This window comes from Corylus avellana, chromosome ca2, assembly GCF_901000735.1.
Source record: "Corylus avellana chromosome ca2, CavTom2PMs-1.0".
Classification (NCBI taxonomy): domain Eukaryota; kingdom Viridiplantae; phylum Streptophyta; class Magnoliopsida; order Fagales; family Betulaceae; genus Corylus; species Corylus avellana.
Genome location: NC_081542.1, coordinates 50,316,849 through 50,343,194, shown reverse-complemented (window position 1 = coordinate 50,343,194; position 26,346 = coordinate 50,316,849). Strand labels below are relative to the sequence as shown.

Below are 26,346 nucleotides of genomic sequence, written 5' to 3'. Positions count from 1 at the left end.
TTAACTATGTATATAGATGTTCTTAGGCACCTTTCTTTTACAAGCTCGTTTTCAAGAGTGAGCTGTTCCCGAAGTTTGAATAATTTGGTAGCAGAGTTAGCTACCACATTGAGGGTTATAATAACGAAGGGGGCAACTTATAGGATAATGTGGGCCACTATGGACGTCAGCTATGAAGTTTAGTGATATGTTGCAATCCCAAGTATTATACAATATGACTTAAGTACAACATTAACTATATGTATATAAGCTCTTGGATACCTCCCCTTGTAAGATGGTTTTCGAGAATGAGTTTTACTAAAAATTTGTATTCCTGTAATCAATCGGACCCATTAGATAAAAATTGAACTCATAACCTTTTTATCCTAAAAGTTTCGGCTCATAGCTAGAAAATGATAAATTTAGTCATTTAGATAATATTCAAAAAGGTTGCCTAACTCTTGGAAGATAGAATGAAAGTTGGATAGAACATCGAATCTTAAGAGAAGTACTGTCACGGATGCCAAAGCAAAAGTGCAGATGAAAGTATGTATAAAGAAACTCCATTAAGGTGTATATTTTGAGCTTACTGAAGATTTGAGAATTGAAACATTCAAATGTTTATAGCAGATATCAATCCGGCCAGTTACTTGGAGTGAGTTGGCTTGATTTTGCCCTATGTACACTACTTAAACTTCTTAATATTAAGATTAATCTGAATGCAGTAAGCACACACTTTCTGTGCTAAATTTGTACATACAAAAACTTAGGCCAACGTAGCTCATTACAGCATGCAGAGAGCTTTTATGGATGCATGTGTGCAGTCCATAGACACATACTTCAAATTAAGTTCAAACCTAAGAAGCAAAAAGACTCGATGACACTTTATATGGGATGGCATAAACCCATGACTTTCGTACTTATTAGCATGCATGTCTAAGTACACATAGAAAGCACAAGGATTGGTCACATAACAGAGCAAGCATTGGGATTCTCATCACTGAAAATCTGAGGTGGGTATGCATATGCATACTCCAACAAGTGCTTGGATGGCCAATATTCACTTCGCTTGATATCACTCTTCTTGTCGTCCTCTGCATTGCCTTCTTCACCATCCTTCTTGTCTCCCTCTTTTTCTTCCTTCCTTTCCTCTTCTTTCTTCTCCTCTTCTTTCTTTTCTTCATCCTTCACTATGGAGGCTTGCTTTCTGGTTCTCTTGTACACATAATCAACCAGCATCGCCGGATCGACGACGCCTTTTACGACTACCTGATCATTAGCTAAGTCTGTTTCCACTGATTCAACACCTGCCATACACTCCAAAATCTCACATCAGTGAATCCAACCATATGTGTTGTTCATTTCGACATGGACATCCAAGCCATAAAGGGTAATTTTTTTTTTTGTTTGGGGGCAATTAAGTAAGAGAAAAATGGAAAAACAAAAGGAAAACTACAAAAACAAAGACCAAGGGAGAGTGGGCAGCTCTTGAGGGGTTGGACAGAAAAATGCGAGGAGGCAAGTGGGCCAAAAACCCACTGCATAAGACCCCTTTCTCACGTGATTGCTGCAATTTCCCCACCGTCCACTTTTGACAAGGGATTGCAGCAAATCATCATCCGGTGTGGATTGGGTTGGTTCCAAAAGGAAGCTAACAAATTCGATCCAAATTAAAGTCCCATTGACAAGAGTGATTGACATGCGATATGATCACACCGATTGATTTTATTGCATGATTATCAAGAAAAGAATCTTCAAAGGAGAATTTCGCATAAGAGGCTGGCCATTGATTAAACCAATATGATGGGACGAGTGAATTAATCAGGTCTTTTCATCTCCAGTCCCAAATAGAAAAATCTAATTAAGAAAGGTAACCCATATAATGTGATGGGAATAGGCTGCAATTAGCTGGCTATCAATGGGAGAGGGTTTACACTTACGATTATTTGGACATTTGTATAATTAAACAGGTAGATTTCATTTGATAGTATGATCACACAGTGCTTTGATAAGGTTTATTTGCTTAGACAGCCCAAGGTGCAGACCATCTATTCAGACAAGTGAACTCCATGAAAAATTTGCTGCAATTCGGTCATTCCCATGATTTATAATTACATGTTTTACTCATTTGAACCAGCTGTATACAATTTGTTACTATTTGATTCTTTATTGACCTTCTATCACACGTCTTCAAGGTTTTGACGGTCCATCAGTCACACAACTTACTTTTTTAGGCAGATTGAAGGTCCATAAATCTCCTCAATCGGCCACTTAAGCTACTATAAATTAAAGGACACAACTTGCAAATGGACTTATTAGGCCCAATGAACCATCGAGTGAGGGGACTCAAGAAAACAAATAGTATAGATTGCTGTCAAGCTTCAGTGTCAACTTATGAATGTAAAATTATAAACGTTAATATTAATCTGACCTATAGTAAATTAAATGGATAAGACCTTTTAACCTTAACTAGCACATAACTCGCGCTATACACGGGACTCTTCATTATAATTTAATTTTAAAAACTTAAACGCATCCCATCTTACTTTTATTTATAAGTTAAAATAGATGTATGCAAAAATCTATTACGCCTCTTTTAATAAAAATACATACTAAATGTTATATACCAATACATTATTGAACATGTACTTTTTCTTTTTTAAAGTGTACCAAACATGTACTTAAAGAAAAGTATAAAAGAAGAAAAAAAAAATAGCAAGAAGAAAACTTGAATTCTGATTATCAAAATATTGATAGAAAATTAGTAGGAAATTCTGATATTGTTGATGTGATATCTCTTTAGTGTTTCAAAAGAGTTTTTATTCTTTTTTTTGCACAAAAATCAAATAAACACTCTATAATCTTCTATTAGCCCACTAATCCAAACAATTTATTATCTTAATTCAGAAGTTGCAATTTATTATTTTTTTTCAAGAACAAATTGAAAAAAAAAAAAAAACACAACCTAAAAGTACAGTTAATACTCAATTATAATTGTCTGGAGATGATTGTGTTATTCTTATTTATAAATTATCTATTATTACTTGCACAAAGTATATGTAGAAAAAAAAATTGTCTTCTAGCCTTTTCTAAATTTGAATTAAAAATATTAAAGTGACTAAAAGTATTAATACATAATAATTTGATTTGTATTATTTGTTTCCTTATTTGATTTGGACATTAATAATACTTTTAATATTGTGCATTAAATGTTGGAATTTAATGAAATCACATATAAGGAAAATTATTGAAATATAATTAAATGCATTTAATTAAGCTAATTTAATGACCGATTCACTCTTAAAAAACCGGTTCAAAAATTATGCATTAAAAAAACCGATTTATCCTTTTAAAAAAAGGGTGGCTCTCATAGCTTAATATTTCCCTAATTATTTTCCAACTTTGATTATTACAAGGTAACATAAGCTAGCAATTTAGATAATGGAGAATAATAATAATAATAATAATAATAAGAATAATAATGTACCTTGAATTTTCCGGATTCGCTTCTGTATACCTTGAGCGCATGCATCGCAATGCATTCGAATTTTTAGTACGACTGTTATAACAGCAGGAGGCTGATCACAAGAGATCCAATTATTGGTCAGATACAAATAATTTTATATTAAATTTTAAATTAACCCTTCAAAGATTAATTGATTAAAGTAGCAGAGTAAGGTAAAAGTAAAATAAAAGTGGTAGTTTGTAGCATTTTACAATGCAGCAAAGAAGTAAAATGGAGTCAAAAGTTTTTACCGTCAGCATTGTGTTCTATTTTGAATGTTGGTTAAAGTAAAACTAGGGGGTGGGTGAGGGTGAACCCGTGACTCCATTGTTGCAGTGTTTACAGTGGATAAATTGATCAAGTTGTGGAGTTGTGGGGGAAGTGGGGTCAAGAGCTCGTGATAGGCTCATTTACCTCCCCTTGTAAAATGTGCCTACTTCATGGGTGGGTTACCTTTCCCACACTGTTTGGTTACTTTCATGTCAGCGGCAACAAAGCTCCACCTCCATCCACTATACATTTAAGTGGGTGGGGGAGAGAGAGTCTATGGTCTAAAGGTAACTCCCATATATACCCAACTTTAATGCTTTTAATTACCAGGTCAAATTTTGACTGTTAGAAACTGTTGGGTAGGATCTTACATTCTCACTAGAGACTAGGCTCTAGAGAGCAGAGAAGGGTACAAAGAAAAAGTTAAAGGGGAGGACATATTTATTATTTACCCATGGGAGCAAGGTAAAAAGTTAAAAGTGTGAAACTCTCCATATACAAACACCAAAAAAAAAAAAAACACCAAAATGCTAGAAATCATTTTCTTATCCTGCGATGTCGACCTAGGTTAAAACTATCATGTTAATAATGTAGAATAATCGTAAGATAGGGTGATTTCTAGCATTATTCAAGTGTCAAATCTTTCGTGTGTATATATATATATATACTAATAGCTAATTGCACCCGATCCAGTCCAAAAATTATCCATCCAAATTGGTGAAGGATTTTCTAGCACAAATATAGATGAATTGGTTTGTTAACAAAAATATGCAATTTTTTGGACTCACTTTTTTAATAATTTTACAAAAATATAACAATACAATTAGATGTTTATCTCTTTTCTTTTCTCCTACAATTGATATATGTCATATTATATTGAGAAATAAATACTATAGGTTTAAAGAGTTTACCTCTTCTTTTTTCTCTTCCTTTTGTTCTTTGTTTTCTTCCTTGTTCTCCTCAGCGGGTTTTGGCAAAGGTGAAATTATCTCCACCTTTCTGCCACTTTTCTTTTGTAGCCTTTCGCACACCTTTATGGGGTCTGCTGCCTTCCCTTTCACCACCACTTTGCTGGCCTTGCTGTCTGTTGTTACATCTTCCACTCCTGTGATCAAAAACAATCATATCAATATTCTTTTTCTATGGTACACAAGGATTTTTAAACTTTATGTTATTTATTTAAAACGTGTTAAACGTTAAAAAATATATATATACATATATTATGGTCTTTAAAATAATTTAACTAAATCCTCAGAGATGGGATCTTAAATTTTCTGAGGAAAAAAAAAAAAAGTGATGTGAGAATTCAAACAGGCTTAGAATATAATGAGTAAATTAAGGGAAATAACCTTCAAATCCTTTCAAGGCTCTTGCCACTTTCCTAGCACAGGCCTCACAATGCATATCAACCTTGAGAACAATCTCCGGTGGTTCTTCTTCCTTCTTTTCTTCCTTTTTCTCTTCTTCCTTCTTTTCTTCTTTCTTTTCCTCTTCCTTCTTCTCCTTCAGCAACACAAAGAAAAGAACAAATGAGGAAGAAGAATATCAAACAGAGAAAAAAATGATATAAAAATGGCGTCATAAAAAGAACTTACTTCACCCATTTCTGTGATGCTTGTCAAAGTAGTCTGCTTCAGACAATATGTACGTTATGCAAGAAATGCAGACTTCAAGGGTTCACCCTCTCTGTCTCTTTCTCTCTCTCTCTCTCTCTGCGTATTTGATAGTGTGTGGGGAGAAGTCTAGAAGACGAGAAGGAGGAAGAACATTTAAGTAACGTGGGGATTCCGCAAATCTGATGTGGAATTGTTTAATGCAGAGTAGACATACGTCCTTTAGCCTACTCAGCATCTCATAAAATGCCCTCCATTTCCTTCTAAATGACTCGGCCTCTGTACCCCAATACTGTGTACATTAAAAGAATAGGACAAATTAGTGAATAATTGTTTTGTCGTGACATAATGGTAAAAGCATGTGTTATGTTTTGAATAGGGTTTGTGATTTTAATATTTTATTCATGTATTTGTTTGAATAACATAAGACAAAATGTTTAACAAACACAGCCATATCTCTTGCAATTAATATATATTACTGATATATATAAATTTTTAGTAATTTTATTGTTTGGATTTCTATCAATTATGTTAATAAATATGAGAGAAGTCATATGAGATTTACTTGTCTAAGCAGATTTTAGGCATCTTGTCTAGGACTGAGCAAATTACCAACTAACTGACTTCCGATTGACTTTTAACCGTTACCGACTTGATGGCAGACGGTAGGCGGCATGATTTTTTTTATTCCAAATTTTTCGGTTTGGTAGGCAGAAGAAGTTTTTTAACCAAACCGATTTTACTGACTAATTTTCGACCAACTTTACCTACAAATTTGCCACTTTTGCACATACCAACATTACCGACACCGACACCGACTTTACCGACTGCCATTCGGCTCAAAATGCGAAATAAAATAAAATTTTGCGGAATAAGTCAGTGAAATAACCGACTTTATCAACATTGTCAGTTCGAAAGGCGAAAATAAAATTTTTCTACCGAAATCAACATTACCGACCGACGCTCTTGTCATTCGATTTTGGAAGATGGGCTTCATAAGAGCTCTCTCACATTTGTTGCCTAGATTGCTAGTAATTCGAACAGCAAATATGAGGAAACACATATGGTATTCATTTTTATGAATAAATTTTTGGGTATTTTGTCTCCTTAAAAAAATAGGCCTCGTAAGGACTCTCTTATATTTATTACTTGAATTTGTAGCAATTTGGATAGCAAATTACTACGAATTTAAAGACTAGCTCAAAAAAAAGTAGCAAAATCTGTGTGATACCATAGTTTGCTGATAAGTGTGAATTAGATTGGAGCCTTGGGTGCCTACTTTAGGAGGTGATGATGAAGGATATTCACACAAAAAAGAGCCGACAGAAAGTCTAAAAAGATGTTGATAAGGTTTAACTTTTACACGATTAGCCTTATGAGACAAAGGTAATGAAATCCTGGTTTTGGTCGAAATCAAACTGCTCTATTTCTGTCTACATGGTATGTTACACCTTTAATTTATTGTAGAAATTATCTTCTTTTTTTCTTTTTTCTTTTTACCTACCAACCCAAAATTCTTTTTCTTAATCATCACCAACATGTGCCAGTACCCTTTTTATTGGGTATCTACACGTGCCAGCACCCATTGCCACAGAATGATTGATGAGTATATGTGATGATCAAAATCTCATAGATGCGTATGAAAATGATGTCAAATTCAGGGCCTTATATAATGTTTGTGGCTTTCCGTTATTGTCTCTTTATTTTCAATGAATTTCTTCTTCTTCTTTTTTTTTTTTTTAAAAAAAGAAATACATTCTAATTTCATTGATAATAATCACGAGCATAAAGCTCTTACATCGCAGGAGCACAAAGCCCTAAAAATGTAAATTATAGCCAAAGCTATAAGGATACAACATCACCTAAAACCTCCGCTAACCTATGACTAGTTTTCAGTTGAAATAACAGATCTGCATAAGACAGACGCAATCCAATGTATAGGTAGCGCAAATTCCTCCTAGACCCAAAAGCCAGAATGAAGTTCACGTCCACAACTTGAAGATTTTGACTAAAATTCACATTCATGACCTAAAAGATCTGGACCAAAGTTCAGTTCACATTCAAGCAGGCAGATCGAGTGGCCAAGCCTTATTACAAAACAGAAGCAAGAAAACCTAAATAAAAAGTGGGCGAACCAAAGAGGCAGGGCCTTATTACAAGGAAATTTTCAATGAATTTCTTTTAGACAAAAAGAAAAAGAAAAATGCTTTCAATAAATTCGTTAAGCAATATCAATTTATAATACTCTCTCAATGCATGTCAAGTTATTTCATAGTCCATATTTTATTTTATGAACCGTTCGGGTTTTTTCTGTTTTTTGTTTTTATAATTTTATTAATTCTGAGATGGAAAGGAGAATGAAAGATAGAGATGGGATGGAGCCCAGAGATTTGGATTCCAAGCCCAAAGCGATGATGAAGTGCAGGGGAAGGCGAACCCCACGTATGCTCGGCCAGGTAAGGCTATCAGTGAGTGACAGTATCTATATGGAAAAAGAAAGGCTGGAATCGGACTGAGTGGGGACCATTTAGGACAACCGTTGGTTGTATGACACGTGTGATGATAAGCATTATCGTCATCTCCGATCTGGTCCTCCATTGAAATTAAAGTGGTTGGAGAAAAGGAGAGAAAGGTAAAGCAATGGTGATTGGTTTGTGTCTTTACGTAAACAACTTGGCGGCCACTCTCAAGAATCCAACAGAGTCAAACAAATGAAATGGATATAAATTTCCTTCCAATTGGCTCGGAGAATTTCCTCCTATTTCAGTAATTCAATTTGTCATATGATTTTGTAAATACTGTGTTGAAAGAGAAATATAGATTATTTTCATTGAATGGGATATATTAAAATAGGACAAAAATTTCCTTCAAATCAGTTTAAAGAAAATATCTTTCGATCTATTTAAAATAGTACAAAGTCTTACATTAAATTCTTAAGATAGCAATTTACTAATTTAAATTAACGTTTTAAATATTTATAGGTACTGATACTATTTTAAATGAGTTAAAAAATATATTTTTTTTAAACTAGTTTAAAAGAAATTTCTACCCATTAAAATATAAGTACAAAAGTAAAAGACGACGAAAAGAAGCCGCTAAACTTTCCATGGGATCAAAAGCTGATTCTGAAAGCAAAAGCCATGACAAATTGGCAATTCCACAACACAACAAATTATCTCATTGATGGTCCCTCAAAGGAGGGCAACTAGACCCCCCAAAAAAAAAAAAAAGAAAAGAAAAAAGAGGTTGATATACGACCATACAGAAAGTGAATTAAATCCCCCCATCTATCTCTATAGGGGGCGGCTACCAAACCCTACAAATTTGATTTTAGATTTTTTTATTATTTTTTATTATGCATGTAAGATTGGAGTCGCGCGGGGGGGTGGGGGCGGGGTATATCACATTAATAATCGAGAACATATTGCACCCTAGGTTGAGTCTTGTGCACACCGACACACACCACAAAACAAAATTTTAATTTATTGGCGTTTAGGGTTTGGGTGAATTTGATCCCACATTTTGATGCCGTACTTTTGTTGTCTAAGTTGTTTTAGATTAGAGTAATGCTAAAAACCACATTTTTATTTCACTATGTCACTATCATGATAATAGAATGAAAATGAACATATTTTTTATTTTTCTCTCTAGTGTCAAACCCTAGAGGAGAAGCAAACCAAACTCCAAGCCTTTGACAGACTGCTGTGAGGGAATATTGTGAAGCATGGCCGATGATCTTACGAAGATGTGGGGGAACTTTTCACTTTCAGATGAGGAAGGTGTGTAGATTGAGATTAAGCCCCATTCTATGGTTAACCCTGTGAACCGGGGGCAATCATGTTTGCTTGGGAAATTGGTGTCTGAAAGGATGGTGAGTAAGGAGATAATTAAATCGAAACTGATCAGAGGATGGAGACCGACAAGAACTTTATCATTCAAAGTTCTGGGGACAATCTATTCTTGATTGAATTTGAGCACTCATAGGACAAATCAAGAGTCTTGGAAGGGAGACCTTGGGTATTCGAAGGGAGTTTATTTGCGGTGGAAGACCTTGATGGAGTGACGCTGTCCAGCGGAGATTGATTTTGACAAAGTTGCCTTCTGGGTGCGGATGATCAACTTGCCTCTTGCATGCATCTGCAAGGATGTTGGTTTTCAGATTAGTGCTTTTGTGGGCATTGTGGAAGAAGTGGATATAGAAGAAGAAGATATTGGGTGGGGTGAATATCTTCAGGTCAGAATTCGGATTGACCTAAAGAAGCCGTTGTCTTGAGGAGGAATGCTGAAGGTACATGGGAGATCGGTTCGGGTAGTATTCCAGTATGAACGTTTGCCCATTTACTATTTTCAGTATGGCTGTATCAGTCACGGGATAGCAGGTTGCCTGAATAAAAGGAGTCCACAAATGAGAGGTGAAGGTCCTGACTTCGGGCCCTGGCTGAGGGTTGAATCTCCTTCAAGACGAAGGGAAGGAGAACGGCGCCGGCGTGGTGGTTGGGGGGAATATGGAGGGGGCCATTTTCGTTCTATGGACAGGGGTTATTCTAACAGAGGTCAGGGAGGCAAAGGGAGAAACGAGGGAGTACTAGTTGGGGTGCTTCCGGTAGCCGTGGACACAATGAGGAAGAGGTGCAGTCTAGCGGAGGTGAAAATCGGCAGGGGAATTTTCCTCCGTTTCCGGAGGGAGGACATATTACAAGGAGAGGGAACATGGGCGAGAATTCCGGAATGAAGGGAGGATTCTCATGAAAGATTCACGGCCAAAACGGATCACCTCCTTTTAATGAGATGTCAATGGAAAAGGAGAGCAGTTATGAGGGAGATTTTGTAATTAAGTATGCAGCTGGGGGAGACCTCTTTAGTGATTCAAAGGGCCGGCGATGGGTAGATATGGAAAGTAGGAGAGCTGCGAGTAGTAAAGATGGGGAGCTAGGGGAGTCCACGTGGAATAAGGAGAAGCTGACTGGTAATGGAGGGAATGCTACCACGTTAGGTGGGTCCAATGGTCCTACTCATGGGAGTCAACATATTACGGTTCCCCTGCAATCCCAATTCAAAGGCACTGAGTATGTTCTCACGTGGAAAAGGAAAGCAAGGGCAAAGTCAACCCAGACTATTTTGGTTTGTGCTCAGATAGATATACATAAAAGACAGACAAAAGAGATATGGATGGGGATCTCTCAGAAGTGAAGAGAGGGAGGAGAAGTGGGCCGAATAGGGAGGAGAATAGTACTCTGGAGAAAAATTTTAATGGTTCGGGATTGGCGGGTGCTGCTTCACAGCATCGCCGACCGCAATAACCACCCTAAGCTGGAACTGCAGGGGGCTTGAGAACCCGCGGACAGTTCACGAACTTTGTCAATTGTGCAAAGTCAAGAGACCCAACCTGGTTTTCCATATGGAAACCAAGGTACAACAAGAAAAGATGGAGAAAATAAGAAGCAAAGTGGGATTTTGAAATTGCTTTGTTGTGGATTGTGTGGGACGAAGTGGTGGTTTAGCCTTGCTATAGAAGGAGGACTTAGATCTTGAAATCCAAAACTATAGTCGTAGACACATTAACGATGTGGTTACTCCGAAGAGGGGAGGGGAAAGTTGGAAATTGACGGGTTTTTATGGGAACCCAGAACCTCATAAGAGACACGAAGCATGGGCACTTTTGCGCCATTTAGCTGGTCTTAATCCTAAGCCGTGGGTCTGCTTTGGGGACTTTAATGAGATCACGGATAGAGCTGAAAAAATGGGTGGTAATGAGAAGGCATTGGGTCAGATGAACGCTTTCCGGAACACCCTTTCTTTTTGTGAGTTATCGGATCTCGGGTGTAATGCATCATTTTTTACATAGAATAATGGGCAAGAAGGGGATTCCTTTATTCAGGCCATATTGGATAGGGTGACAGCAAATGCTGAATGGTGTGCAATTCACCTAGCTGTGATTATTTCGAGTGAAGCTATAATCAATTCGGACCACATGCCACTATTGTTTACTTATAATAGTTTCGGCTCGGGTGGAAGGAGGACAAAATTGTTCAGGTATGAGGCTCATTGGGCGAAGGAAAAAGGGTCAAAGGAAGTGGTTAGGCAAGTCTGAAAGAAAAAATTCAATCAAGAGGACAGGTGGAGAAATATTAAGGGGAAACTTGATAGGTGCTCAAAATGACTATTAAGGTAGAGAAAGAATGAGCTGGTGGGAGCAGATAAAGAGTTGAGTATTAAAACCCAACAATTAAAAGAGCTTCAACGTGGGATGGGGGACTCGGAGAAGGAAAAAGAAGTGGGCCTCCAAAAAGAGCTGCAGACAATGTTGGAAAAAGAAGAAATAAAGTGGAAACAAAAATCAAATGAGGCATGGCTCAAGGAGGGAGATAAAAATACTAAATTCTTCCACAATTGTGCAACCCAAAGAAAACAAAGAAATTCCATTGACGGTATTATTGATGAGCAGGGGCGGTTTTGTGAGTCAAAAGGGGACGTGGAGCAAGTGTTTGTTAATTATTACCAAACATTATTTACATCCGAGGCCCAAACCGATCCAAATTTATGCTTGGAAGAGCTTGAGTGTCGTGTGTCCTCCGAGATGAACGATGGTGTGATGAGGGATTTTTTTGTAAAAAAGGTACTTACAGCTTTGAAACAAATGTCACCCTACAAAGCCCCGGGACTTGATGGTTTCTCTGCGGGTTTCTTTCTTAACAATTGGGAGGTGGTAGGTGAGGAGGTATGTCAATCTGTACTAGCAATTTTAAATTCTGGTATAATTGCAAGGGAACTCAATTTTACGTATATAGCACTTATTCCTAAGACTCCTAACCCTAAAAGGGTGACAGAGTTTAAGCCTATAAGTTTGTGTAATATTTTTTTATAAGATTATCTCCAAAGTCCTTGCTAATAGAATTAAGGTGATTTTGCCTAACCTGATTTCTATGAACCAAAGTGCCTTTATATCGGGGAGGTTGATCACTGATAATATTTTGGCCGCCTATGAGACATTGCATTCAATGCATACTCGTATGTGGGGGAAGGAGGGGTATATAGCTATCAAATTAGACATGAGTAAGGCAAATGATCGGGTGGAGTGGGACTTCCTGGAGGCTATTATGAGAAGATTGGGTTTCACTGAGCGGTGGGTTAATCTCATCACGATGTGTGTTCGTTCGGTCAACTATGCCATCTTAGTGAATGGTAATCTTGTGGGCCAAATTTATCCATCATGGGGCTTAAGGCAAGGAGACCCCATTTCACCTTATTTGTTCTTACTTTGTGCGAAGGCGTTGAGCTCTCTCCTTGTCAAGGCAGGGCAAAATGGGTATATTAAAGGGGTGCCTACTTCAAAAAGGGGTCCTAAGATCAACCACTTATTTTTTGCAGATGACAGTTTACTGTTTTGCAGGGCTGATTTGAAGCACTGGAATCGGATAACAAAAGTTTTGGATACTTATGCACATGCCTCAGGACAACGGTTGAACAAAGAAAAAACTGCTATCCTTTTTAGCAGAAATATTGAGGCTCAGGTGAAGAAATTTTTTTTAGAAGTGGCGGGAATTCCTGAATCGTAGCGGTTTGATACGTACTTGAGGCCCTCGACTTTAGTCGGAAAATCCAAAATGGCGAAATTTCAAAGTATCAAGACTCGGGTGTGGAAGAGGTTGCAAGACTGAAATTGAATTTCCTTTCTCAAGCCAGAAAAGAGATTTTGTTAAAGGCGGTTGATGTGGTATTTTCGTGTCCAAAAATATCAATAATAAAAATAACCACTCGCAATAGGACAAATCTTTGTAGGATACGGCTATAGAGAGGGTGTCGAACCTCAAGGACTGCAGGGGTTTTATTATCAAAATTTGAAAGATTAAAATTAACTTAATTGAAAAGATATTTAATTTGATTTTCTTTAAAACTAAAGTGCATGAAAATAAAATAAATTTAAAATAAGAGAGAGAGTGTAGGGTATTAACTTTACCTCTATCCGCACAACAATGGTTAATCATAATTAATCCCAGAAATTCATTCTATGCATGTTATAAATAAACAAGAAATTACTTTATTAAAGAATAAGCATAATCTATCTTCGGTTGGCACGGATCATCCACCTAACCACTAAGATGCGGTACGACCCGTCTTCCCTAGGTATAAATTATCAAATTCTTTAAGAGGATACATACATTCAATGAATAAGTGTAACCCATTTTCGGTTGGCACGGATTGTCTACCTAAATTACACTAAACTATGGTGTAGTACAATCCGTCTTCCCTAGGCATGGCCTATCAAATCCTATTAATCATATGTCAATTAAACCCATTGTATAACCATCATTCTCATAATCACAGAAAACAAGAATGATTTAAGATCAATAAAGGTAAAATACTTTCTAAGACAAGAGAAGAATTTCACAAATATTGATATTAGAATTTAAGAACAATTGCATTTAATAATTAAGAACAGAATCAAAAGGTAGCAATTCTCATAGTTATACAATCAACATGCATAAATTGAAAAAAAAAAAAAAAAAAAAAAAAATTGAAAATCTAGAAATTAAATACAATCAAACCATTGTGCTTGGATAGGGTTACATCAACACCCCACGAAGGGGTTTAGCCACTCATGATCTTCTAAGCTCCAAAGACAAATTTTTAATTTCTAGCTCTAGGAAGCGGTGTGTCTGTTTACAATGTTTAGATCCCTATTTATAGGGTTTAGGAGAACCCTAAAAACCCTGAGAAAACCGGAGAGCAGTCTCCCAGTCCAATTGGGAGATAGAAATCCAAGTCCATGCTGGAGAGGAGTTCTTAACGTGCATTGTACGCTCGAGTGCGCTCGATCCAAGACTTGGTGTGCTCTAGCGCAGTGCGCTCAAGCGTGGCTGGTGTGCGCTCGAGCGCAGTGCGCTCAATCCCATGAATGCTGCGCTCGATCCTAATTCCAGAATGCTCAACTTTTTGATCTTTTAAACCCAATTTCCAATGGTTTGTCAGATAAGACCTGAAACACAAAAACAAAACAAAATCAAACAAATAACAATGCTAAGAAATTAACATATGTAAATTAAGGGGCTTGAATGTGCAACATTCGGCGCTTATCAGCTGTAGTTCAAGCAATTCCTACATATAGCATGAGCGTCTTCCTTCTACCAAAGGTTTTATGCAATGATATTAATTCTTTGATGAAGAGGTTTTGATGGTGGAATCAATCAAATGAGAAACACATACATTGGATGAGTTGGGAGAAGCTTGGAGTGGCAAAATCACAAGGTGGTATGGGGTTTAGAGATCTCATCTTTCCACCAAGCTCTCTTGGCAAAACAATGTTGGCGGTTATGGACCAATCTGGACAGTTTATATGGTGAAATCTCCTCCAAAGGTTTTGAATGCGGAAGCAAAAGTGAAGGAGCTAATTAATCATCAGGGCCAGGGGTGGAAATTAACATTATTAAGAGAGATCTTCAATCTGGATGATCAGATGGCTATTCAATCGGTTCTATTAAGTTGCCTCAATCAGACGGACAAGCTGGTGTGGAGAGGGACTCAAAATGGTGTGTTCTTGGTGAGTAGCGCTTACCACATGTTGAAAGAGCGAGATAGCGGCCAACAACCCGAGAGTTCTAGTAGAAGTGGGCACAACGCTTTATGGCAGGAAAATTTGGAACATGCATGCTCCAAATGCAATTAAAAATTTCACGTGGAGAGCTTGTAAAAACCTCCTACCGACTAAGGATAACCTACTAAGGAAAAGGGTTATTGAGGATCCCATGTGTCCCATTTGTAGTTTGGAGGCCGAAACTACTTTCCATGCCCAATGGGATTGCCCGGCGTCTAGGGTTGTTTGGGGTGCGAGTCTAATAGCTTTCCAAAATAGCAATTTTTCGGGGTCAGATTTTTTCCAAGTTGATGGGGACTTATTTGCGAAGGGGGGTGGTGAAGTCCTTTGCTTATTATCAGAAATTTCATGATGAATTTGGCTGCGACAAAATGCTTGGATATTCAAAGGCACGTTCTCTCACCCAGATTTTGTAGTTCGGGAAACTAAAAGGGCGGTGATCAATTATGAGCAAGCGAACAAGTCTGAAGATCAGCAAGGTTTTGCCCAAGTCCAACGTCAAGTACATTGGGTTAAGCCAGTTGCAGGGTGGACCAAAGTGAACATGGATGCAGCTTTGGACAAAAAAGCTGGGGTGATGGGCTTCGGTATTATTATGCGTGATCAGGAAGGGAAGTTCTTAGCTGCGAAATGTATTAGGAGATTGGGTTTATAAGAGTTTTCAGCAGCAGAGGCCATGGCAGCCTTCTATGGGGCAGTTTTCGGCCATGAGAGAGGAGTGCAACACATTATTATTAAAGGGGATGCCAAGCAAATCACTGACGCCATCCAAGACAAGGGTCGGAACTCTAGTATGTTTGGTCCCTTGATAGATGATGTAAAGCTGTGCTTAAATGATTTTTCCAGGTGGCAAGTAAACCATGAGTATCATGAGGCAAATAGGGTGGCGCATGGACTAGCAAAAATGGCCCTTCAACAGGTCAATGATATTGTATAGATTGAGGAGTGTCCGTCTTGTATCAGAGATATTTTACTGACAAAGCAATTGCTCTGCCAATGATCCATTTATGAAATATTATCAAGCTTGAATTTTCAAAAAAGATAATAGGGTAAGATAATGAAAGTGTAATTTTTAATATTGCTCGATAAAAATATAACAATATGAACATTTTGCAGGTCTTAGTTGATAAATTTCTGCTCATTGTTTTATGAAATTAAATGTTTTTTTTTTTAAAAAAAAAAAATTACAAATATATGATAGTTGGCTAGTTGAACTGCACCCAATTCGGACAGATAATTGAAAGAGGACTCCAATGATACTCAATTATTCAAACAAGTAAGTCCCATAACTCAATCTATCCAAACAACTCTTAACCCATGAGCTTCTTCGCCAACAAATAACAACAATAGAAAGATAGAAAGAGAAAGAAATTTCAGTCCAAAGAGCATCAAAAAGAAAATAAATTGTCTGATTATGGAAAACTAAAAGAAAGAAACGGAAAAAAAAAAAGAAAAAAGAAAAAAAAAATGTACTTCTCAGCAAAAGACACATTTTTCCTATTCAAAATTGGGATGGGCCTACAGCAGATCTTTAGTTGCATTTAGAGCTGACGATGGGCTCGATAACTCGGGTTGTTGGAACCAGGCCAGTAACATGTCTTTGCACTTAAAGTCTTCTCCCAAGATTTGGGCTGATTTTTGAAGCCCAGTCCCGGACCAAGACAGTTATAGTCGGGCCTGGGCCAGTCCAGCAGCTTTTTATAAAATTCTTTTATGTGTTAGCTTTATATATATATATATATATATAAACAAAATATTGAGCCATGCGAGATGTTCTGTCTCCTGATTTACAAAGAAACACTCAAAATATTCTTTTGATACCTTACAATTATCGAAGGAGTTTTTTAATTTTTATACACTCAGCCCCTAATTATTTGGGCCAAACTACCCAATTATTTACTTTAGACCCCTTACATATTTGTTGGGTTCTCCCGCCCCACTCCATTTGTAGTTTTATTTTATTCTAATGGGTTAATCATATTTTTAATAACTAAGTTTTGTATTAGAAATAGTACATGACTTATAAGTAAATATTAATTTAATACATTCGTTATTATTCTGTTAGTCAAATTAACGGGCTGCCATAGGAGTGGTTTCGGCCATTTCCTACGGCCCGTCTGGGGTGGGCCCCAGGGCCGGCTCAATGGTTAGGCCACTGAGGCGGTCGCCTAGGGCCCCCAATTAGTAAGGCCCGAAATTTTTTTTAGTAAAGGCCTAAAAAAAAATTTTATTTTATTTTAACTTAAGGCCTATTTTTTTTTTTTTTAAATAAGGCCCTAAATTTTTTCCCATAAAAATTTAAGGTCTCTAAAATAAGGCCCCAATATAATAAGTCCATTGTAAAATAAGACCAATTAACCTAAAAAAACAAATATATCACATCAATTTTTTTGGACAACTAGTTAAAAGTTAAATTTAAAAGTTATGAAACAACAATGAGAATGAAAATAATAATAATATTAAAATAAATATTATTTAATTAATATTTAAATATTAAAAAAAATAAGGTCAAACTTCAAAATTTCACCTAAGGTCCTCAAATACATTGAGCCGGCCCTGAGGGTGGCCGAATCACTTCTTAGGCACTTGGTGTTAGTTCGGCCACCCAAATGGCCAAAACACAGTGGCTAAGACTACTCTCATTTCAGTTCATTAGTTTGGCTGATGAAATAGTAATGATGATACTAAACTAATATTTAGATACAAATAAAAACCGAGGTAGAAAAAAAAGGAAAAAATGTGAAAACAAAAAGTAATAGTTAATTTGCTAAAAAGAAAACGTGTATTTGGATGAACATCCCGCCATATGGTGGCCATGCCACTAAACAGAAAGATAAGCGAATAATGATAGCCGATAGGCCACGTTTCACACGAAAGGCCAATCCTAGTATGTGGAGGGATGTTCATATGCTGCACCATGTGCAAAAGTAGGCAACGTCACAACGTGGGCAAGAGGTAGGGGCCTCTGTTATGCTCTGTTCTTGGACGACAGAAGAGGAAGTGGAAAACGTAATTTGAACAAATCCAAATGGCAGTAGCTATGGACAGGTTATAGAATATATTCATCTGCTACTACGGACAAGGAGGAGATGGGACATAGGTCATGTGAAGAGAGAGGTAAACATGGCAGCACATACTCTTGCAAGAGAAGCTTCAAGGTCATCTATTGATAGAGTGTGGATTGAGGAGACATCTTATTGTGTTTCTCATATTGTTTTTTTAGAGCAGTTGGCTCTATCTTTGTAAAGCTTTGGCTCTTGAATTGTTATCTAATGAAGATTATGTCTTTTTCAAAAAAAAAAAAAAAAAATCTTCCTTTGCCACTGTATATATATTTGTTATTAGAATAGGAGTAATGATTGTTGAATGTTTTTACATTAAAATGAACTGTAGTTACTCCGACTCTCTGTTCTACTGATCGAATCGTTTTAATTTGTTTCACTCTGATTGGGACATATACTTTAGAATAAATCTCCCTCCTCTTCTCCATGAGCACCTTATGGACATGTGCACGTGCCCATCAGGCTCAAGATTAAAACCTCTCATTCCAATTCCATGGCCATACTTTAAGGTAAGGTCATAGAGAGAGCGGGTCCATAGGTGATACGGACCTGAAAAGAAAAGGGATTGTTCTGTTCAATGAATATGAACCATGCTCTTTTTCTCTCTAAAGCAGTTCCGTACGACGAGGATAGGTGTCTTTTCTTTTTTTTTTTTCTAATTAAAAAGGGGAAAAAGGTTACAGGGGGATCTTTACCACTTTTATTAACTCTTCTTATGTGTTGTTATATCTCGCTCCTGATGAATAATGGAGAGGGCTCGAGGAAAAAAATAAAAATAAAATAAAAAATAACAGTAGATTAATCATCAAGATTTTTAAACTAATCATTCATGCTCTGTTATGCGTTGTTGATGTTGAGTAAAGTTCAACTGCATTTGTTTATTCTTTACTTGCTTCATAATCATAGGATTAGAAAAGATTAACAATGTTGCTGCCATGCTGGGCCGGTTAATGTCGATGGACATTGGTTGTCGGTTGTTCTCTTGAGTGAATGCTACATGAGTTATAAGGTTTTTTTTTTATTATTATTATTATTTTTTTAAAAAAAAGAAGTAATTTCCTAGCTATTTAATCATCTCCTTTCCATAGTGCACCTATATATATACTTTTTGCTCATTTTTTATAACTAAATTCTATCTGTTCTCCGAGGTTAAGGTCATAGGAATACCACCTATTTAGAACTCTTCGGTCCATTTTAGACTAGAGAATATTCAGTTAATGGTTTATAGAGAGATCTTAAGGCCATAAATAGGACATATGTCTTATTAATAAAAATAATAAAAAAATATTATATATATATTTAAAAAAATTATAAAAAATTAAGGGGTGGCTGACCACCGCATTGGAGGTGGCCGGACCACCCCTAAGGACCATGGGGTAGCTTCGGCCAGCTTAGACCATCCTGTTCCCACCTATTCACCACGCTATTCTATCGATCTATTAACTAATTAACTCTCTCGATCTGTATAAGTAACACAAATTAATGAATTAATCAACGATCCATTTCATGTGCTTATATATATATATATATATATATATATATATATATTAATGGGAAATAGTTAATAATAAGTAGATAGATAAATGATAGAAATTTCATACAAACTATCCAGAGAAAGAAAAGTACCATGCATTTCTTTAAGTATGAGAAGCACATAATATCTAATTAATGTTATTAAAAAACATAATTAGTACGAAATTTATGTCCACAAAAAGAAGGTTATAATCATTTACCAAAAATTATATTTTAGGGGAAATTTCACTTTATCCCTATGAACTTTCGCACATTTTGCAAATACTCTTCCAATGTTCAAAATCTCTTACTTTGGTGTATAGAACTTTGATTTCCTTCCACTTTCCCCCTTGCGTTAGGATTTTCTGTTAAATCCTAACGGATAGGTGTGAAATTACTAAAATACCCTTATTTTTTATTAAAAAATAATTTTTCGGAGAATTTTAGTTTAAAATTAGAATTTCAATACTTTTACAGTTGACAATAACAATGATGCTGAAGGTTAACCTTCAGTGCCATCGCTGCTTCAAGAAGGTGAAGAAAACTCTATGCTGAAGGTTGACCACTTGTCCTTATGCCTGTGCCTGTTTCTGGACCTGTACATGTACATGCACTTGTAACTGCATGTGCCTGTCCATGTACCCATAATTGAAATTAATATAGATCTAGAGCCTTTGTCATAGCTAGGTCGCCTAGGTTAGAAGACATCTGTACTAAAATAATTCTTCTGGTTTCTATGGCTAATGTTCTTATTTGATTCGCTTGAGCAAATATGGTGAAGATAGTTTGATTGTTAAACTCATGACTATATGCATAGATGATAGATGCTTGCATTTGCATGCAATCATACATGATGATGAATCCCAAACTTGAAATATGTGTAAAGAAATTTCACCCCAATAAAACCCCAGGAAAGTAAGAAGTGAAAATGAATGAAGTCTTCTTTAATATTAAAGTAAGAGAGATGAGGCGAATTGAAGGCTTGGTGGTACTGTTAAACAAAAAGTGCATATAATTAATCTTATTTTCGGCCAGAAGTTTAAAATCAGATGTGTGACACGGATTGCTGGATATATATATATATATATATATATATATGGACGTAGAAATACGTATGCATGCATGGTAGCACGTACGTGTGGAATGAAAAAATTATGACACGATATATGAAAAGGAAATGCATACCATATTTAACTAATTATCTAACTATGGTTACCCAAAAAAGAAAGGAGTACTTGTCTATGACATCATGACAAAATCATCAACAATTTAAAAATTATTAAACTGTTAACTAGACTTTAAGCTTATACAAGCCGAAACCATTTTTTTAAAGCTAATTAGCTTTTAATTAATCTATCAACTTTCCTTAAACATGCTGAAACCATTTATCTTTTTTTTTTTTTTTTTTTTTCAATTGTTACATAAAAATATATGAGAAATGCTACAGACACCTCTTAACGTGATTTTTAAAATAATTATTATTAAATCGAAATATAATAATAATTTATCAAAAATTTAATAATAATTTTAAAAATTACATTAAAGAGTACTTTGAGAGTATGAGCATAAAAGTGGAATTGCAGCATTACTCAAAATATATTATCGCAATCCCTTTTGAACCAAACATGCAAATTACTGCAGTAACTAGCGGGCAAAAATAAGTCTCATGACATAATTTATGACAAACGCTTGATAATTTAGCGCCATGAATGATTGGTTTTTTTTGGTAGTGACCTAAGAGGATAAATACAACACTCACAGGCTCACAGCTTAGTGCTTACCATGGCCACCATGAAGACAACTCTGTGATCATTTCACCTGCAACTGATAAGGACAGATTGAATAATTATATAATTCTTATAGAATTGAGAGATAAGACTTGTCTTATGACTTGGTGAGACTCTTGTCACGTTTGTTTCTAAGCCTTGTTTGTTTGCTTCTCACCATGTGAAGCCTATTATTGAACCCGACCTAGCTACGTACGTACCTTATAAATTTATAATATTTATCATGTTTTGAAGTTTTGATTAGTAGGGAAGGTGAGGAGGGCCAATCACAGCAGCCAGCACAGAGACAAATTAATGCTAGAGCCAAGGGTCACCGACTCACCGATCAAAAACCCCATGATGCACTTTTCAATCTTTTTATCATGGCATGAATTTTTCAAACGTGCGAAACCAACAGCTTTGCCATTGGCTCTAATCTAACCTTACCTGCTTTTTATTTTATTTATTTTATTATTTTTTATTTTTTTAAGCAAAGAGTGGAAGGGGGAAAGTCATGATATCGATCACGCACTCTCGCCCAAATTATAATTACCAATGTAATGCTTCTTTAAAAAAAAAAAAAACAAAAAAAACAAAAAAGAAAGGAAAGTGATATTCATAATTTCGTATATTTTAAAAAGTAACTTTGTTTAAAAGTTATGAATTATTTAATTATAAAGTAAATCTATCGTCAATGTGTATGATTATGGAATCAACAGCACATTTTGTGATCCCATATAAGTTATAGTAGTTGGTTTTTCATCCACATTCTTTTAGTGCAAGGAAAGTGATATTCATGATTGAGTTTAACTTTGGTCAGGATGCTCCTTAAAACTCCAGTTTTACAGCCCTCAATCCCTAACTGATACATAAGTAAAAACTCAAAAAATGCACAAAAATAACATGCACCACACCATATTAGATTTGAGCTCAAAAGAGAGAGAGCTAGGTTCAGAGAACCTCGTGGTTGGGTGGCCAGACCCAGCCACGGCTTGGTCATGCACAACTGGGTCTGGCCATGACGACCTAGCTGTGAGTCACCTCTCCCGGCGCTGTGAGTCACATTTTTCGGCCTTTAGGTTGATAAAATTCCTAAAATGTTAACCTTCCACCTCTAGATTTTAAATTTAAATTCAAAAGTGAATTTTGAGACATTAGAAACATGTTTTAAAGTGTTAGAAATGGGTTTTGGGACATTAGAAATGAGTTTTGAGGTGGGTCACGGCCAGTGAGACCCAGGCCCGCCATGAGTCTAGCAAACGCCCAGCAGCACCCAACACCACCACCAACGACCAGCACCACCCCCACCAACGACCCACCATCAAACCAGAAAAGAAGGGTTGTTGAAGTAACTGATTGCATAATTTTTTTTTTTTGTTGATTTTGTTGGGTCTCTCTTGGTTCGGCTGAGTATGGCTAAATGGCCAGTTGGTCTTGTACCTTTGTTTTGGCTATGGCCGAATGGAAGAAGAGGGGATTTGGAGTTTGGGTTTTGTTTTTTCTGGTTTGACTGATTGGGGTTTTTTCCTATCTCTCTCTCTCTCTCTCTCTCTCTTGTGTCTCTCTCCTTCTGCAGGTTTTTTCCTCTCGCCAGATGGGCTGGGTGGCTCTCTCTCGTGCCTCTCTCCTTCTGCAGGTTTTTTCCTCTCGCCGGATGAGCTGGGTGGCTCGCCAGATGAGTTGGGTGGGCGTCGTGGGTCTCGCCGGCTACTTTCTTTTTCTTTTTCTTTTTTCTCTCTCTTTTCTCATTTTGATTTGCTGTTTTTGTTCTCACTTTGATTTTTTGCACTTTTCTTGGATTGGTGATGTGTCACATGGTGATTGGGTGCTGTAAAAGGGGTGGTTTGCATAAGTTTCGGACTGTAGGGGCTCTCATTCATGATTTCGTATATTTTAAAATGTAACTTTGTTTAAAAGTTATAAATTATTTAATTATAAAGTAAATCTATCATCAATGTGTATGTTTTGGAGTCAACAGCACATTTTGTGGCCCCATATAAGTTATAGTAGTTGGTTTTGATTATCAAATAACTAAATATTTGTTCGGATTCTATTTGCAAATAGATTGTGGAGTCAACAGCACATTTTGTGGCCCCATATAAGTTATAGTTGTTGGTAATTGTGATTATCAAATAACTAAATATTTGTTCGGATTCTATTTGCAAATAGATTGTTGAGTCAACAGCACATTTTGTGGCCCCATATAAGTTATAGTAGTTGGTTTTGATTATCAAATAACTAAATATTTGTTCGGATTCTATTTGCAAATAGATTGTTGATTCATTTGCATTACTTAGAGCTGAAGAAAATCATAATGGTAAAAAAAATTAAGTACAAATAATTTATGAGTAATTCGGTATTAAACACTTACATCTAACTAGGAAAAAGTCCAAAAAGGCTATATCTTACTCTTAATTCTTGATAATATTTTCAATACAAAATACTACTATATATTTATAGGAGAATTGTGATAGACGGAGATAATGCAAGTATGTTAAGAAAACATGTGACACGCACACAAGAGTAACAGCAACGTACAAAAAACACATACGTTTGACAAAATACAACTTTTGCTTTTGAGGGGCCATAATTAATGATATTGGTCCAATTGATGTCCAACCAATATAGAACTATCGATAGTACTAAAGCGAATGCCATTCTTGTCGGCCAAAGAATTCTAATGCATGGGAAGTCACATCCATTCCGATGAAACTTGCCTATATTCATCGTATACAGATTAATCAGTAAATGTGAGACAAATGTGAGACATTCAACAATTTTATTGTCACTTATATTCAATTTGTACAGTAAATGTGAGACAAATTTTATGAGGTCGATCACTATATATGACAAGGTGGTTGTACAACAAAAAATTATTTAAACATGCATTTTATATAGACTTTCTTAATTACCATTGTTATTCAGATTACTAAATTTACATATAAAATTGTCGAAAATAACTCCAACCACGGGTCCACGGGGAGCCGATAGAATTAATTAGTTATAAAACACTATGGAAAGGAAATGATTAATAGCTAATTAAGAAACTCATGTTATTTAAATATCATGGCAACTCACATAGCACTCAAGTAAATTAACAATTGTCCACCGGTACCGACATTAACCAGCCCAGCAACCTTATTAATCTTTTCTAATCCTATGAAGAAAGTAAAGAAAACAAAAATACGGACGAAGAAACTAGGACATCATGATGATGATGATGATACATATACATGATGCATGCACATCCATTTACATGACTGTGCATCCCGATGGATTTTCTTCAGAAAAGTAATCACAGCGGCTAACATAGCAGCCCCTATTGCAACCGCAGGTACCATAACTATCACATACTGGCCGCCCATAGCCCACATAACATGGGCGTGGTTGGCCATGGCCTTGCAAGCACGGGCCCCCACTAACACCCTCAGAACATTCCCTACAACACACACCAGTCGGGTAAACCGGTGGGCAAACCGGTACAAGCACAGGAACGACCTTGCAAGGAGGCGGTGGCGGTGGCGGTGGTGGTGGAGGAGGCGGGGTGGGGGTGGCGGTGGAGGAGGGGGGAGGTGGGGTGGGGGTGGGGGCGGTGGCGGAGGCGGAGGCGGAGGCGGTGGTACGATCTTAATGCACTTAATGCAATTGCCACCCTTGCAGCGTATCTTTTGCATAGTCTTTTCAGGACAGCAGCAAACGACTTTGATTGTCACAGTGTTTTTCTTCTCGTTGTATATCTGATCATGTATTTCTTCTCACGTTCACAAAAGTCAAGACAACAAAGAAACTCAGTCGTTTTCTTTTTGGATTTGATGATTGATCAGCGTGCCACGTACATTAAATCATACATATAAAGAAAGAAAGACTGAGAGAGGGAAATAGAGACTCACGAGGGAATTTACATAGAACCTTCTTCACCTTCTTGTAGCAGTGACGGCACTGAAGATCAACCTTCAGCTCCATTATTGTTGTACCCTTTAATTAAAAGTATGGACAAATTCTAATTAAATCCATATATATCAAGCCAAAATAATATGATAACATAGATTACAGCAGATGGGTATTAAGAGAAGAAAAACATAAAAAAAAACTTTACAAACCTTTTCTCCCATGGCTGTGAGGTATTCACATCGATCTTAGCCTCAGGCCCAAATTGAAAAGACCGTTTTATAGAGAAACTATAACTACAAGCTAGTGAGTAGTGTGATATATATCACTAAAACCGAAGGGCTAGAGGAGGCCGGACGAATCATATATAATATGTTTATATGGGGACGGGGAGGGCCCAAAGACGTCAAGAAATAAAGAGTACCAATGAAGAAAGTAGCTTGAAAAACAATATGGATAGAGAGAGAGAGGGGTCGTTTAATTTGCCTAAATGCTATGTAATGACTATACTTGTGGAATAGTAATTCAATATCCTTATTTTTATAAATAACACATAAATAGAACTCCAAAATATGTGGATGAGAATATATATCCTATGGGAGGGAACTGAAAGTCTTGCCATCTTCCATGATAATTAACCGATGACATCTTATTTCCTGCTAGAGTTTTAAAATCAAAGGTGTGATATTGTATTCATGGATAGATAGCATGTATGAAATACAAAAAATTATGGAACAAAGATACGCCCTTTTAGGATTAAGGTTTTGTTTTGTCGTCATGCATGTCAGGAACAGCGCATAATCATAATAGAATATATACTTGCTGAGTCGATCTGCAGATTCTCAATAATTGAGGTGGCTAATTTGGAGCTGTTTGGGTGGTGCAAAATCCACCCACCCAAACAATTTGAAACGTGTGTCCCACCAGACAGGTAGGCTTGCAGCCACCGAATGTTTGTTGCATTTCTTGGAAGTTACGGGGAAGCTTGGAATTGAAGTTAGGAGAAATAAGTCATTCAGTCCGTACCATATACAGTACGGCAACCAATAAGCTCTACCCTTCACATGCTAATTAAACAGTAGAATTCATTTAATGAAACCACATTCTGAATTTCAAAGTTTAACTCAAACACAACATCATGATCTCTGGTTGATTTTAA

General features: G+C 36.5%; 2 protein-coding genes across 2 annotated transcripts; both read right to left on the bottom strand.

Moving 5' to 3' along the window:
* Window positions 1-695: 695 nt before the first annotated feature.
* LOC132172727 (heavy metal-associated isoprenylated plant protein 7-like) lies at window positions 696-5,574 on the bottom strand. The gene is made up of 5 exons (XM_059584284.1): window positions 5,350-5,574; window positions 5,104-5,257; window positions 4,666-4,859; window positions 3,467-3,557; window positions 696-1,286 (listed from the first exon to the last, which is right to left on the bottom strand). The coding sequence occupies exons 1-5, from the start codon at window positions 5,356-5,358 to the stop codon at window positions 946-948; spliced, it is 789 nt and encodes a 262-aa protein (XP_059440267.1). The 5' UTR covers window positions 5,359-5,574; the 3' UTR covers window positions 696-945.
* An 18,772-nt stretch (window positions 5,575-24,346) lies between these two features.
* LOC132170200 (heavy metal-associated isoprenylated plant protein 43-like) lies at window positions 24,347-25,584 on the bottom strand. The gene is made up of 4 exons (XM_059581089.1): window positions 25,400-25,584; window positions 25,190-25,274; window positions 24,891-25,050; window positions 24,347-24,843 (listed from the first exon to the last, which is right to left on the bottom strand). The coding sequence occupies exons 1-4, from the start codon at window positions 25,409-25,411 to the stop codon at window positions 24,552-24,554; spliced, it is 549 nt and encodes a 182-aa protein (XP_059437072.1). The 5' UTR covers window positions 25,412-25,584; the 3' UTR covers window positions 24,347-24,551.
* Window positions 25,585-26,346: the final 762 nt, after the last annotated feature.

What these genes read in the sequence shown, in the direction of transcription:
- LOC132172727 (XM_059584284.1), bottom strand. An exon ending in AGCCTTGAAAGGATTTGAAG is followed by an intron (nt 4,860 to 5,103) that starts GTTATTTCCCTT and finishes TTTTGATCACAG; the next exon opens with GAGTGGAAGATGTAACAACA. An exon ending in GCGAATCCGGAAAATTCAAG is followed by an intron (nt 1,287 to 3,466) that starts GTACATTATTAT and finishes AGTGTATGGCAG; the next exon opens with GTGTTGAATCAGTGGAAACA.
- LOC132170200 (XM_059581089.1), bottom strand. An exon ending in GGTTCTATGTAAATTCCCTC is followed by an intron (nt 25,051 to 25,189) that starts GTGAGTCTCTAT and finishes GAACGTGAGAAG; the next exon opens with AAATACATGATCAGATATAC. An exon ending in CCGCCTCCGCCTCCGCCACC is followed by an intron (nt 24,844 to 24,890) that starts GCCCCCACCCCC and finishes CGCCACCCCCAC; the next exon opens with CCCGCCTCCTCCACCACCAC.